The sequence below is a fragment of the Myotis daubentonii genome, chromosome 3 (assembly GCF_963259705.1).
Source record: "Myotis daubentonii chromosome 3, mMyoDau2.1, whole genome shotgun sequence".
In the NCBI taxonomy this organism is placed as follows: Eukaryota; Metazoa; Chordata; class Mammalia; order Chiroptera; family Vespertilionidae; genus Myotis; species Myotis daubentonii.
This window is the reverse complement of record NC_081842.1, coordinates 203,665,021-203,680,506: the sequence shown is the minus strand read 5'-3', so window position 1 is coordinate 203,680,506 and position 15,486 is coordinate 203,665,021. Positions and strand designations below refer to the sequence as shown.

Here is a 15,486-nt window from a genome sequence, read left to right as displayed (position 1 = left end):
GCCCTGTGTGGGGCCCAGTGCCCCAGGGCCATATTCACCCCTGCTCAGGTGAGTTTTAGGGAACCCACTCTTTCACCTCTGAGCCCACCAAGCAGATTTGGGAGAATCATTTCAAAACACATAAAAATCGAGGCTTGGGAATCTCAGTGCCCGTTCCTGTGGCTGCTGACACAGAGCCTGGTAGGTAATTATTGCTGCGACTGAGGTGTTATTAATAAGCATCCCTGCTATTTCGGCAGCCCGTCTCTCTGGAGTTCAAAGCATGATCCTGTAACTACCTCATCTCCAGCTACCAAATCTACTCGACAACTCAGGGACCAGAGAGGTTAAGCAATTTGCCCCAGGACACCCAGCACCTTGGCTAGTGCCTATTCCCAGGTGGGTTCTGTGGTCGCCTGAACAGAAGCAGGGAGTGGTGGGTGTTGCTGAGGGGAAGGTGACCACTCTCCCAGCCTCTTCATGAAGGATCTCCCCCTCCTCAGATGGAGGGGGAGGAGAGCAGCAGTGGGTTCAGGAGGTAGGCTGTGGGTGAGGGGAGGGAGAGGAAGGCAAGGTGAGTGGGGAGGGGATGGCAGAGTCAGTCCATGCTCAGGGAGCTGAATGAATGGGCCTGGAGTTGAAGAAGTCTGGAGGTGAGGCAGAGACCCCAGAAAGGGCAGCCAGGCTAGTTTTTCCTCCCACGGCCGCCCCACATGGGGACAGACCTGTACTCACCGTGTGTGTTGGGACCCAGGTGACCCGTGGGCCTGGATCTCCTGCTGCTGGGCCGTGCTCTTCTGATGCCGTGGGGCTCTTAGCCGGGGCTCCTGGGGCGGGTCAGTTGGGCACCCCGTGATGGGGCGGGGCCCCTGGGGAGGATCCAGCCAGGCCCTGAATTCCTCAGGGCAGAAGGGGTGAAGAGCTGGTTGGGCCGGTTTGGGCTCCCCACCCTCCTCCCCAGGTGTCAGCCCACGCCCCTGCAGGATGACAGTGATGTGGTAGCGGGTCTTCCTGGCAGAGGTTCGCTCCGGTAGGATCTGGGCTGGCTCTGGCAGTGCTGGCCCTGGGGTGGCAGGCTTGCCCTTTGCCCCTTCTGCCTTGGGAAAGGATGCTGGGCGGGGCGGCATGTCTTCCACGGTGCTGGGTGGCTCAGGATTCAGAGGGACCTCTGGGGCCATGTATGAGGGTTGCAGGCAAGTGCAGTCTGGGGTTTCCTGTCCCAAATGCCCAGGCACTGGCACCGGGCATGAGGGGTGCCTGGGACCAGCGGGGTCTGCTGCCAGTGCTGGGCTCTCCAGCTCCATGGAGGGATAGTTGGCCATGTCAGAGGCGCTGCCCACAGCTGGCCTCTGGAGGCGCCCCAGGGGCTGAGCGAGCCCTCCTGAGCCGTGTCGTCGCTTCCAAAGCCAGGAACCTCGGCTCCCTTCCTGAAGGTCCCATTCTGAGCGGCTCTGGGCTTGGGTCTGAGGGAAAGCAGAGGCAGCGGCCTGGTGACAGCATCTTTCCCTGCCCTCCAGGCACCTCCTCACCCCGACTGCCCTCCTTGCACCGGAGAAGCAGAGCTGTCCTAAGGCAGGCGGCCAGGGCCATGAGAGCTGGGCAAAGGGGCAGAGCTCCGGGAAGGCCCTTCCCCACTCAACTCACGCCTCCCATTCTACGGTGAGGAAAGAGATCCAGAGAAGACACCGCCATGAATAAAGTCACACACGAGGGCCCAACTCTCAGCTCAGCTGCTGCTTCCCCAGCTGCCCTGGGGGATTAGGGGCTCGTGGGCATGCCGGCCTCAAGCGCCCATGGCCTCTGCCTGCAGCCACCTCCCCAGGACCCTCCCACCTGAGATCCCCAGGCACACCTGGGCATAGAGATGTACCTGGGACATGAGGGAGTCAGGGAAGAGGGTTCCCCTGAAAATGGGACACACCTGACCTGTGTCTGCTGTTTCCCCTGGGGCCAAGTCTGGCTGTGGGGGTGAGGGGAAAGGGCCCAGGATCCCAGACCCATAAGGACACTGCCTCCTTTGTCCCCCCCACCACCCCAAAACCCAGTTTTCAAGGAGGTATTTATGCTCTGACAACAGAGGAGCCAAGTCTGGGTCAAAATTCCTTCTAGCAGGGACCCTTGATCCCAAATGTCTCCATTTACTCATCTGTGAAATAGGTGCAGCCTTTCATTCACCAGGGGCTGAACACCTCAAGAGACAGAAGAGGACAATGATTCCTGTGGGGGCCTGGAGCGAGGCAACCCGGGCTTGAATCCTAGCTCTGCAATTCCTAGCTGCAATACCTCTTGCATCTCAGTTTCCCCATGTGTAAAATTGGCATGATAATAACAGTACCCGCTTCCTGGGAGTGCTGTGAAGATTTCATGAGATAATCTATGCAGAGCACCGGCACATAACGAGTACTCAATTACATGTGAGTAATTACTAATGGTATTCAGGACCACAGAGAGACACACGGCTACTTGAGCCAACTCCAAGTGGAGGACACCCAGTGCTGCCCGATCCATGGCTCAGACGGGAAAACTGTGGCCAGAAGGTTAAGTCACTGGCCCAGCATCACCCCTGGGGGGGTCCATGCCAGGAAGTGGGTTAAAAGGACAAAAGATGGGAGGGAGGGAGGTCAAGCTAAAGCAGGAAGTGTGGAAAAGGGGGTCCTGCGAACAGGCGGAGACCCTACATGCCTCCCTGGGGCCGGCGTTAGGAAGCTCATGTTTCCTGAGCATCTAGACCCCATGCTGCATGTTCTACATCCATTACCTCATGTCTCACAGCAGCCCTGAGAGGCATTATTGTTCCCATTTTGCAGATGGAGAAACTGAGGTTCAGAGGTGAGGAGTGATCTGCCCTGGTTCACCCAGTGAATAAGTGACAAAGGGAGGATTAGAGAACTCCAGTTGCCTGACTTATGAGTCAAGGTTCTCAGGGCCTGCCCCTCCCCCACCAACCCCTTCCTGGCCTCCCCTTTGCCTTCTCTCCTACCTTGAGGCTGACATTGTTAGTGCTGCCCTGGCCTTGGGCCAGGTCAGGGCAACTCTGGCCACCCCAGGGCCTGAAAAGGAAGCACAGGGGGAAGGGAGTGAGGTAGCCTTCTCCTCTCCCACCCCAAGGCTTGACCCAGCGGCCTCTCTCACTTCTCTCAGAGCCCACAGCCTGGATGAGCTCCTGAAATCTGGGGAAAGGGGAAGCTTGTACAGCAGCCTCCTCTCTGCTCCCTTCCCCAACTGTCCACTCCACCCCCAGAGACAGAGAAAGAGGGCTGGGCTTGGAGAAAAGTGGGGACTAGGCCTGTATCAGGGCCAGAATACAGAAAAGCGACAGTGCCCCGTAATTCAAAAGCTCGCCATTTGCTGAAGCACTCCCTATGCCAGGCTTAGCACTGGGTATTGTGCCTACATGATCTCCCGTAAGCCTCACAATAACCCTGAGAGGTGGATATTAGTGCCCCATTTTTCAGGTAAGGAAACGGAGGCCAGAGAGGTGAAGCCTAGAATCACATGACTAATGAGCCTTGGGAGTAAGACACTAGGACCATCCCCCTCCGAAGGCTGGTTGGACATCACCACACGAATGGGGGGCAAGATGCGGATGTGCCTTGGCTGCTGGCTGCCTCCTCCATGCACTCTGACCCCCACCCCGGGAAAGCAGCAGGAATCGGAGGCTCGTGCCTCAGTCCCATTCTCACAACTGTGAGAACTGAATCCAAGTGCGTACACACGGGATGTGTCATCATGCTACTGCAGGAGCCTCCGCAGTCCCTCCCCTGCCCTCCACACAGCTGAATCACCTACGCCCCAACCCCACCTCCTCTCAAGTGGGGAAAGGGAGGGGCAGAGCCACCTGGGCCTATAGGGCAGGTTTCTGCCAGGCAGGGTAAAGGGAGAGGGCGTGTCTTCCAGCGGGGTAGGGCATGGCACTAGCAGGGTGTGGGCACCACCCCCCAGCTCACCCAGGCTTCCCAGCATAGGGTGGCTAGGCCCTCCCTGCCCCTCCCCTCTCTCTTTGGGGTGAGAGAGCAGTACAAACCCTTCCCCTCACTCTGCCTCCACCACACCCCCATTCCTCCCAAGGTGAGCTGAAAACAGTTGTGTCGTGATAAGATCAGAACAAATTGCTGGGTAACTGAATTGTACAGACACACAAACACCCCACCCTCTTCTGGGATATAGGCCCAGGAGCTACTGGGGTCCTCGATTCCAGCTGCTAGCCATACACGGCCCCTTTTTCCTCCCATTCAAACATCAGCTGCCAGCGAATGGGCTCGGAGGGAAGTCATTTGTTCGGAGTCACATGGCCAGTGGCAGCGAGGCTAGGACAGACTCTGGCCCCCTGGCTTGCAGGCCTTCAGTCTCTCAAGGCAACAGAGCAGCGGGGGCTTCAGGATGTGAGCTCTGGAGTCAGACTGCCCAAGCTTGCCCTCCAGCCCCGCCACTCCCCAGTCGTGTGATGGACAGGGCACTTTGCCTCTCTGAACCTCCATTTCCACGTCTGAATCACACTGAACACCTGTCTCGTGGAGCTGCTGTAAGGATTAAATGAGATCATTCAAGGGAGGCACTAAGCAAGTGGCAAAGAGAGGCTGATTGCTATTGCGACCCGGGATGACAGGGAAAACCTCGCCATGGCAACAAGGGCAAGTGCAGTGCCGCCCAAGACAACTCAGGAGCCGGTCACACTCCTAACAGAGGGTCAGGAAGACCAGAGGGAACTGGCCTGTTATGTGGGAATCAAAGTCCACACAGGCGGAAGGAGTTATGCATCGCCTTTACTCTCCTCGGTAAGGAAATTGTCTGCAGGCGGCTAGATGGGAGGGAGGTCAAGCTAAAGCAGCCTGACTTAAGGAAATCGCAAAAGGTGTTTTAAAGTTTCAAAAGAGCACAGGGACTTTATAAAGGCCGTCTTCGCATTTGCACATCCAAAATCGACACATTTTTATGCTCCGAGACACTCACATCTCACATACGCGTATTTTAATATCTACTACACTCTCCGACAGACAGACAGCTACACACACACACACACACACACACACACGCGCGCGCGCGCGCGCGCGACGCACCCACGCGGCCCTCCTCCATCCCTCACCTATCCCGGGCTCTGGCCTCCTCCGGGGTCCGCTTCCCCCGGCGCACCCCTAACCCGGCCAGGCGACGGACCAGGCGGAGCCCCAGGCCCTCGCGCCGCTCGGCCATGGCGGGGGCAAGGCCCCGGGCTCGGGACGTCGGGGCACTTGACCGCTTCGGGCCGCCGGGCCCACCCGGATCCGCTCTTTAGCGGAGAACCGCCTACTCCGGCCCGGCCCCCAGAGCAAACAGCGGTCCCGCCCGCCCGCGTGCCGGCGGGGACCCACCCAGATGCTGCCCGTACCCGGGGGCAGCGAGTGCGCTTTGTAGGGGCCGCCCGGACCCGGCGACAGAGCCCCTTCCCCCCCAGGCTCTGCCCGCGCGCCTCGGGGTCTCCTGGGGGCGCCAGGGCCCGCAGATCCCGCCACCCCCCAAGCGGGTCTACACGAGGAGGGCGGGGAAATAGGCATCGGGGTGAGCTGGGGCCGGGGGGCGGGGCTGAGCGCAGGGTCTTTCCCTCCCCCACGAAGGAGGGGCTAGAACGCAGGGGCGGGGCCGTGTGCTGGAATGGGCGTGGTCTCGTCGACTGGGCGGGGCCTTACCCGTGGTTGTCACCTGGCCAGGGGGGGGGGGGGGGGGGGGCCAAAGCGGTGACTGGGTGGGCTTGGAACCGGGACCTTGATTACCGGTGGGGGCTGAAGCCGACCCTGCCCTTGTCAGCCGTGGTGGGCTCTCCGGTTCTCTGTCCTGGAGATGGACACAGCCATAATCTCCACCAGGACCCCTGGGGAAACCTCTCTGAAACCCACGTGGTTGGGAATGGCGCCCTGCTGGCAGATGTCCAGCTATTGTTGTTTAATTACAGACACTGTTTGTTTTGAGATAGCCTGGACCTGCTGCCTCCCAGCTGCTGCCTTCCCACCTGCTGCTGCCTCTGTAACTCTCGAGTGCGGGTAGGGGACACCTTGCCCCTCTGAGGGGATCCTCTAGGACTGCAGAGAGAAAGGCCAGCAGGAGGGTCCCAGTTCCCCAGGCTCTCTTTGCCGGTTCTTCTCTGCCTATAGTCCTTGCAGGGCCTCTACCCCTTCCCTGAGCCCAGCACTCCTTAGCCCTTTGCCCTCTGTGGTGACTGGTCCTAGCACATGGGACATCATGCTTCTGGGTCATGGTGGACACTGACATCCTGCGTTCCTGCCCATCTACCCACACAGGGGGCTCAATCCTGGCATGAACAGGCCATGCATGGCAGGGAGGGGCACCGTGGCCTCCTAAGAACTAAGACAAGAGGCGGTGGGAAGCAGCAGACAGACATCTGGACAGATGAGAGAGCAACGTGCCCCTTCTTGGCAGCACAGTCTGCACCTTGCAGAGGCCTGGAAGGCTGGACTGTCCATCGGTGAGCCGAGATGAAGGACCTGGTCCCAAGAGGGAGCAGAACCCAAACCTAAGCCTCAGGTAGGGACTGCAGGCACCCACTCCATGTGTGGGCAGCACAGGCTCTTCCTGCCTGTCTTGACCTGCTGCAGGTGAGTTGTGAAGTCTGGCAAATACACGGCGGCTTCCCCCTCCACTGTTGAAGCTCAAGAGGCCTCAACTGGTTATAGAGAAAATCCTTTAATCGCTCTGCCCCTGCCCCTCCCGAGAGCAGTCCTGACACCACTGCTCAGGCTGGCTGCCCTTGCTTTCCCCGAGATGCTGAGGACACCTTAATCTTGTCAGCTTCCTGGCCCACCTGCCTCTCTGATGGCATCATCACAAGATCTAGTGCCCCTTGGTGCCACCCGGCAAGGCAGGTGAGAGATGCCAGAGGTAGGTGGGGATGAGCCAGGCTGCAGGGCAGTGGAGCGTGCAGCCGATGGTGCAGCTGCAGGTGAACGTTCTGGGAGAAGCGACTCGGGCAGACACTGCACTGGAAGGGCCGGGCCCCTGAGTGCAGGCGCAGGTGCGTCTTGAGGTTGCTGGAGCTGCTGAAGCGCTTGTGGCACGTCTGAAGGGAATGAGCACTGGCATCAGTTGTGCCCCCCCAGCTGGCTCAGGATCTCTGCTCCCCTTCCCCACTCCCTCCCCGCTTCCCTGTAATACAGACTCTGAAGCTGCCTCCCCTCCCCCCGGCACACACACACACACCACCCCAGGATTCCACCCTGGGACCCACAGTGTCTGGCACATTGGAGCCAGGCAGACCTGGTTGGTATCCTGGTTCTTTTATTCCCTGCATGGCCTTGTATAGGTGACTTCCCCTCCCTGAGCCTTGTCCACCTTATTGGTAACATGTGACTGTTAATACTTAACTTCATCGGTATGATAGACTGAATGAGATAATCACATGCGACCTTTATGAGTGGGGCCGCGGCTTCCGTGGGTATAATTAACATTTCCTGGGAGCAGCCACATGCTAGAATTGGTCTCACGTAGTCTTCCCCAGGACCCTGAGGAAGCATGGATAAGTACTAGTGCAACCCCTATACGACAGTGAGAAAGCAGCGGCTCAGAGGAGTGGACCACTGGCCAAAGGCCCCACAGCAAGTTGGAGGCAGAGCAAGGATTTGAACCCACGTGGCTCAGACTCACAGCCACTGTGCTGCTTTCCTTTCTGTTTGTGTAAAACAGGGCAAGAGTCCCTGCCCTTCTGAGCTCCCAAGTGGGGACTGCGGAGGCTCAAGGGAGCCAACCTGGGGCTGATGATATTTATATGCAGTGTTTGTGTGCTTTGTACACACTCTGCCATTAACTTCCCAGCAGCGCTGGAAAGAAGGTAATAGGAATCCACCCCCAACTTTACTATCCTCCCCGCACAGGCTCATACCTCTATTCCCCCCCCCAGACCCCAGGACTGACCTCCAATATCACTTCCTGGCCCTTCGGGGCTCAGGGGGGTCATTTTCATGCTCCTCCCCCTCCCTCCCTGCACCGCCCTCATCTCAGGAGGATTGGGAATGGAGGCCACAGGGCCCTCCCCCAGGGGTCTGGAACTCCTTCCTCACTTGCCTGCAGGAGTGCAGGAGGGGAGAAGGGTCTCACCAGGCACTTGTGGGGCCGCTCCCCAGTGTGCACCAGGCGGTGCTTCTGCAGGTGGGCGAGCTGGGTGAAGCTTTTCTGGCACAGGGCACACTGAAACGGCCGCTCCCCGCTGTGGACACGCAGATGGACCTGAGCCAGGTATGGAAGAAATGCAGCCAACTGCCCAGAGCCCCAGCAGGACCTGGGGTCCTCTCTGTACCTCTACCCACATCTCCACAGGAACTCATTCTGGCATCAAGGCCTCTCAAGCCCCTCACCTCTCTGTCACTCCCCGCTCAGGGCCTCTCTTCCATCCCCCAGGTACCCCTCTCTGTTGCCCTGAGGGAGGGAGGTGGCAGTGGTCAGAAGGCCAGGTAAGGGGTAATGTATCTCCTGAGCAGTGCTTCTCAAAGAGTGGTCCACAGACCAGCAGCATCAGCATCACCCGGAAGTACATTAAAACATTAAAAATGTAGATTCTCAGGCCCCACGCTAACCATCTGAATTAGAATCCCTGGGCTGGGGCCTAGGAATCTGCATGTTTACCAGCTCTTTTGGTAGTTTGAAGCTCATCAAAGTTTGGGAACTCATGCCTGAGGATCAAGAAGGCATCTCCCTCAATAATCATAACCTTTCCTCAACTTCAGCAATGCCAACTTATGCATAGCGCTCATCTTTGCTGACATGGTCGCCCCCTGGTGGACGCCAACGGTACTGGGCGCTGGTTTGTGAGATCCCACTTGACAAAGGCTGGCCCTCAGTTCTATGGGTCTCACTGAGATCTACTCCTTCGCCCACTGAACTTCAAACAAACAAACAAACACGAGGAGATATAACTGGGAATCTAGAAAGAATGGCTTTTCAGGAAAGGACTTTGCACTAGATGCTGAGAGAGACCGAGATCAAGGTCTAAATTCACCATTAAATTAAAAGATGCTGGGACGCTGGGGATTGGGGGAGGGCATTGGAGCCCAGGAGGACGATACCTTGAGGTTGGAGAGCTGCCCGAAGCTCTTGCTGCACACGTTGCACTCGTACAGGATTTTGCCATTCTCTTTCTTCAGCGGGTAAGGCAGGGCTGCTTGGGAGCCCAGTGGGGCCCGCTTTGCTGGAGCCGCCCTGCCAGCATGCTCTGGCGCTGGGGAGTAGGTCCTGGCAACTCCAGGGCCTGGAATCGAGGCCTGGGACATTGGGATTTGAACAGAGGCTTGAGAGGCCCCTGGGTAGGGACACAGGGTCTCCCCCCAGGAGCTGTGGTGCCCAGGCTCACTGACACTCATCAGCACACTGGGCAGAGCCCTGGTGGGGTAGGAGGTATCTTGGGGCAACATGAAGAAAGGGTGGCATTGGACAGAAGGGGCCCCATAGGTGAACAGATAAGGTGGGGGCAGGAGAAGTGGATATGCAGGGCAGAGGGGGTGAAGGAGGAATGGGCGTTCTTTGGAGATGGGTATGGGTGGGGGGCAGGAGCAGAAAGCCAAGGAGCTGGAGCACTTTCCATTCTGCCAGGGGTTTGGGGAAGAGCTGTTGTGGGGAGAGAAGGACGGGCAGGGGGCCTCCTCATCAGCTTGTTCCTGCTGGCTTCCCATCTTATCCCTGCTCAGATGGGACGTGGCTGTGAATTTGTCGTCATCAGTGGAGCTGGCATGTGGCCCTGGTGACTGGCGTTCTGAGAAGGAAAGGGAAGCCAGTCAGGGCCCCACAGGCTGGGCCAAAGTGCTGCTCCCACCTAGCCTGCCCCCTGGGGTTGGCGACTGGACAAGACCTTTCCTCTCGCTGGACTTCCCTGTCTGCAATCACACTTGCCAAGAAAAGCGGCCAGTACTGGTGCAGTGCGGAACAATTCTAGGGAGAGGAAACCACTGAGGAAGCCTGTTAGACACCACGTGGAGCAGTCCAGTGGGCGGTTGGAGTGTCAAGGCGAGGTCTGAGCTGGAGATATAAATTCGGGTGCCTGGGGCCCAGATGATATCACCTGAGGATGACACTAGGTCTGCTGTGTCCAAAATGGACACCTGAGATGTGTCCACACTGAAATTAATTAAAATAAATACAATAAAAATTTCAGCTCCTCGATGGCACTAGCCACATTAAGAAAGCTCAGCAGGTATGAGGTACGATATTAGCCAGCACAGGCATAGAACATTTCCATCATCACAGGAGGTCCTAGCACACAGTGCCACTCTAAAGAGAACAGGAGAGCAGAGGGAAAGAGAAGGGGGGAGGAGAGGAGGGGAGGAGGAGGGAGAGAAGGGAAGGGAAGAGGGCTCTGGACTGAGTTCCGGAACAGGTGAATATTTAGGAGGTAAGTAGAGAAGAGCTTTGCAAGGGGACTGAGATACAACAGACAGTGAGGTAGGAGCTAATCAGGAGTGATATGAAGTAAAAACTATATATATATATAATAAAAGCGTAATATGCTAATTAGACCAGACAGCCGAACGACCTTCCAGACGTCATTCCGGACATCCTTCTGGACAAAGCCACCACAGCGGGGGTTGAGGCAGGGGTGGTTAGGGGCAATCAGGCAGGCAGGCGAGTGGTTAGGGGCAATCAGTCAGTCAGGCAGGCAGAGTGGTTAGGAGCCAGCGGTCCAGGATTGTGAGTGGGTGCAGGCAGGCTGAGGAACACAGACACACACACACACACACACACACACACACACACACACCCTGTGCATGAATTTCGTGCACCGGGCCTCTAGTGTGTGTATATATATATAGTCTGCTTGAATTCTCATTCATTCACTCAACCAGCTTTATACTGAGCTGTTTTGCTCCGTGCTCTTACAGGGGGTGGGGGTAAGGGATAAAGGACACAACCAACAGTCCCTGCCCTCCAGGAGGTCACAGTGGCCTAAGGCAGGGGTCTTCAAACTACGGCCCGCGGGCCACATGCGGCCCGCCGAAAACATTTATCTGGCCCGCCGGGTGTTTTTGCCACTGCTGCCTATTGCTTAGCAGCTGACTAGTTTTTTTTTAAACTATAGTCCAGCCCTCCAACGGTCTGAGGGACAGTGAACTGGCCCCCTGTTTAAAAAGTTTGAGGACCCCTGGCCTAAGGGAATGGTGTATTAAAATGCAACAAGCCTAGAACATAGGGATAGTGAGAGCTGACTTTCATGGAAGAAGAAACTGGCCTCATTGATGTTCCCAAGGTCTTTGCGCTAAAAGAGCAGCACCGGACTCCACCCCAACTCCCAGTCAGTGCCCTCACTCATGATAGAGACTCCTCTGGCTCAAAGAGGTGGGCAGGTGCCATCCTCACAGCCTACACCAGATCCCACGGCCCACCTCCTCTGGCTCAGGTGTCACCGCCTTGAGAGCCCCCTGCACCCCTAGGTCAGGACTCCAGGCCAAAGTGTGCTCGTCAAGTGTGCCTGAGGCTCTGTCCTTACCAGTGACACTGGGTCCCCTCCCCCTTCCACCCTGAAGCCTAACAGCGCCCCCACCTCAGCCTCCACCAAGTGCAGCCCTGGGGCCTGGACTTACTCGTGTTCTGGGAGTCCTCTCTGAGGCCCTGTGGGGCTGTGCCCGGGGGTGCCGGCTGCAGGGACATAGGTAGAGAGCCAGGCTCCGGGGGCAGGCCAACAGGGCAGACCTGGCTGGTGTCAGTGGCAGGGGGCACAGCCAACTGGCACAGGATGGGCCGTGGATGTCCACTGTGTCTGGAAGCGGCCTGCAGGCTGGGAAGACCTGGAGGGCAGGGGGCAAGGGGCTGGGGGCTGTGACTCCTGGGTCCCTGGGATGATCCCACCCTTAGTTTGGTTTCCAAAGCAGGAGGAGAAGCTAAGAGCCACTCACCCTCACCATATCTGTCAGTCAAATGGCTTCCCTTTCCCTCACTCAGAGTCCTTTCCCCGGGGACTTGCATGTCTACCCAGGATCACCTTCCCGCTGCCCCCAGAGCCCCTTACCTAGCATTCTTCCCACCTCCCTTCCTAACCACCCTGGTCCCACCATGTCTCAGACCATCTACTCTGTTTTGAATGGAGCCAAGGACAACTTGAGGAAAATCCTCATCAAGACTGTAAACCCACCCTGGCCTGTTTGGCTCAGAGGTTAGAGCATCGGCCTACAGACTGAAAGGTCTCGGGTTCGATTCCAATAAAGGGCATGTACCTCGGTTGCAGGCTCGATCCCCAGCCCCAGTTGGGACGAGTGTGGAAAGCAACCAATCAATGTGTCTCTCTCACATCGATGTTTCTCTCTCTGTCTCTCCCCCTCCCTCCCACTCTCTCTAAAAATCAGTGGGAAAATGTCCTCGGTGAGGATTAACAACAACAAAGAAGATGGCAAACCCCACAAGATGGGCCCTAAAGCCAAGGCCACAATCATACACCCAAGCCTCCAGTGGCCCTGCCCCTTTCTCATGGCCCACAGGAGAGTCTGGCCCCCAAGGCACGGGAGAGGGTGTCTGGCACCTCAAGGGCCCATCCCCATGATGCACTGGGGCAGGGGTGCTCAGGACCAGGGGACAATGGGAACTCAGGTCCCTCCAGATTTCCCCCACTTCCTCCTAACATCCCCTCCCTCCATAAGCAGGGCTGCGATTCCACCTCACCTGGTCGTCTTGGCAGGACTGGAAGTCCAGGCTGGGGGACAGGGAACTCCCTGTGCTCCTCAGGGGCTCGGTCTTGTGGCAACAACCCAATTCTGGAGCAGGTCCCCCCTTCATGCCACCACTACCTGCTGGGAAGACAAGTCAGTCACAGGTGAGCAGTAAAGGTCCTCCAAATGGCATGGCTTCCAGGGCTGGCTCTCCCATTAAACCATCATGTGGCCTTGAGCCAGTCACTGCCCTCCCGGCCTCAGTTTCCCTATCTGCAAAATGGGCGGGTTGGACTATTTGATGTGTAAGGACTCTCTCAGTGCTGACATTTAGAAGCCAATGATGTGCTCCTGGTAGGTGCAGGAAGAGCCTCGAGTGGAGACTAGCCAATCAGAGGTGAGGAGTGAGGAAGAGAAGAGAGAGGAGGGTCTTCATGAAGGTTATTCACAAGTGAGCTCAGAGATCTGAGGGAATATCCCAGACTCCTTGGGGCCACAGGGAACTGGGAAGCCCCTCTCCTCCATGCTGGGAGGGACTCATGACTCCATGACTACCCACCACAGGCTCCCCGCCAAGGGCAACTCCACCAAGCAGAGCCCCTGCATCTGCTCATCCACACAGCTTTTCTGGGCAGCTCAGGAGGTCCCAGAGCCCTGCCACCCAGACTGCCCCCTCAGCTCTCTCACCAGGGTCTGTCTAAGAGAGTGGCCTGCCAGGAAGATGCCCTGAGCTCAGCTGTCTGCTCAGTCATCTCCTCTCTTCTCTGCCATCTTTCACTGAAGGTTGCAAAGCACGGGACCACCTGAGCTCAACACATGTCCCAAGGCCCTTCCCCTTCCCCGCAGTAACTACCCTTCCCTCTTTACCCCACGTGCTCCTGGGCACCCCAGCACCCACCAAAACACAGACTCCTTCCCTCCTCCCCAACTCCTTCCAGCCCTGCCCAGGCCTCAGAGCAAACACCCCAACGGAGGGCCTCCTGCTTGAGGCTCTTCACCTGGCTCTGCGGTCCCCTCTGGCTGGGGAAGGGGGGAGGGCTGGCGGCTGCGGCTGAAGCCCCAGTGGCTGCAAGAGCTGATGGGAAGGTGCTACATTTGACTTCCTTTTTATTTGCCACAAATAGGAAGAAGGGGGCAGGCAGGCAGTCTGGGGCCTGTGAGACCTGACAAGTGTGTGCGGGGGGTGCCCACCAGCCTTTATCTACACGTGGCCACTCTATAGGACACCGTGATGGTTGTTCGTTTGTTTTGTTTCTGTTTTGGAAACACGTAAGGGATGTATTGAGCATCCCTTCCTGTTTTCAGGTCACGTTTCAGCTCTCAGTCAGTGGTTCTCAGTTGGTGGCTGAGTGTCCCCTCAGGGACACCAAGTTATTACAAGGGGTCAGAGGTGCTTTATGTGCAGCAAACGCTCTCCGTAGACTGAATAATAAAATGACGGGCATAGAGATGTACTCCGTCCAAATGCATGTGTTTGTCATTCATTGAAAGTGGTTTTGGGGCCGAACTGGTTTGGCTCAGTGGATAGAGCATTGGCCTGTGGACTGAAAGGTCCCAGGTTCGATTCTGGTCAAGGGCATGTACCTGGGTTGCAGGCACATCCCTACTGGGGGGCGTGCAGGAGGCAGCTGATCGATGTTTCTTTCTCATCGATGTTCCTAACTATCTCTCTCCCTTCTTCTCTGTAAAAAATCAATAAAATATATTTTTTTTTAAAAAAAGAAAGAAAGCCATGAGCTTTTAAAAAAAAAAAGGAAAGAAAAGAAAGTGGTTTTTGGGCCACTGTGAACTGGGCCACTGAAATGTCAGTGTCTGGGGGTGAGGAGGAGGAGGGGGTTGCTATCTGGTTCTCAGAGAACCTTGAACAAGAAAGGGGCAGAGAGGGCTCAGAGGCTAGAGCTGAGGTCCTTCTGGGGACGGGGCCCAACTGAAACAGAGATGGACAGTGATGATGACAGGGAAGACAGGTGACAGCAGGGACAGGAACAGGCAGAGATGAGAGCAGGCAACAGAAGGATCCTGGGTGAGATAGAGAAGACAGCGGGAATCTGATCTCACCGGGGAGAGGGCAGGAGGCAACACACGTCTTCCTCCTCCTGTTCCATCTCTGATCTCCCTCTCCTGGAAATCCTTTCTCTAATCCGGATAGAGTGTAGATGCCCCAAGAGGTAATTCAAGAACACAGAAAAATGCATGCTTGTGAGTCATGAATATATAAAACAAATAGAGATTTTAAAAAATGGAAGCTCCCCTCCACAATGTCCCAGTGGTCAAAGGAATTTTTTGTGTTTATTCTTCCAGACATTTGTCTATGAACCTATGAACAGGCAGATGGACTTTTAAATTTTGCTTTAGATAAAAATGAATTATGCGATGCATATTGTTCTTCAGCTTTTCCTATCCAACAATCTGCCATGGCCATAATTTCATGCCAGAATACAGACATCTGCCTCCTGGTTTTTATATATATAATTTATTTCAGAGAGGAAGGGAGAGGGAGAGATAGAAACATCAATAATGAAAGAAAAATCATTGATAGGCTGACTCTTGTACACCCCCTACTGGGATCAAGCCTGCAACCAGGCATGTGCCCTTGACCAGAATTGAGTCTGGAACCTTTCAGTCTGCAGGCCAATGCTCTATCCGCTTAGCTAAACCAGCTAGGGCTGCCTCCTGCTTTTTCTTGACTATGTAGTACTATTTTTTTTTAAAATATATTTTATTGATTTTTTACAGAGAGGAAGGGAGAGAGATAGAGAGTCAGAAACATCGATGAGAGAGAAACATCAATCAGCTGCCTCCTGCACATCTCCTACTGGGGATGTGCCCACAACCCAGGTACATGCCCTTGACCGGAATCGAACCTGGGACCTTTCAGTCCGCAGGCCGATGCTCT

General features: G+C 56.3%; 2 protein-coding genes across 5 annotated transcripts in view; both read right to left on the bottom strand.

Annotated features, from left to right (window-relative positions):
• The window catches only part of CRYBG2 (crystallin beta-gamma domain containing 2), a 31,983-nt gene extending 26,766 nt beyond the window's left edge, over positions 1-5,217 (bottom strand). For 2 of the 4 annotated variants that reach the window (XM_059690694.1, XM_059690692.1), the window contains exons 1-3: positions 5,063-5,216; positions 2,960-3,029; positions 715-1,442 (exon numbers count right to left, since the gene is read on the bottom strand). In XM_059690694.1, the coding sequence (XP_059546677.1) occupies positions 715-1,442; positions 2,960-3,029; positions 5,063-5,169 (905 nt within the window). In that variant the 5' untranslated portion in view covers positions 5,170-5,216. Of the gene's footprint in view, positions 1-714; positions 1,443-2,959; positions 3,030-5,062 lie in introns of all 4 variants that reach the window. The other 2 variants (XM_059690695.1, XM_059690691.1) reach the window with 2 other exon arrangements.
• Positions 5,218-6,595: 1,378 nt separating this feature from the next.
• Positions 6,596-12,717, bottom strand: ZNF683 (zinc finger protein 683). The gene is given in 7 exon segments (XM_059686119.1): positions 6,596-6,730; positions 6,733-7,027; positions 8,062-8,190; positions 9,027-9,709; positions 11,532-11,591; positions 11,594-11,735; positions 12,604-12,717. Coding segments are annotated over 7 exon segments (1,515 nt in total). The 3' UTR covers positions 6,596-6,638.
• Between the last annotated feature and the right edge of the window lie 2,769 nt (positions 12,718-15,486).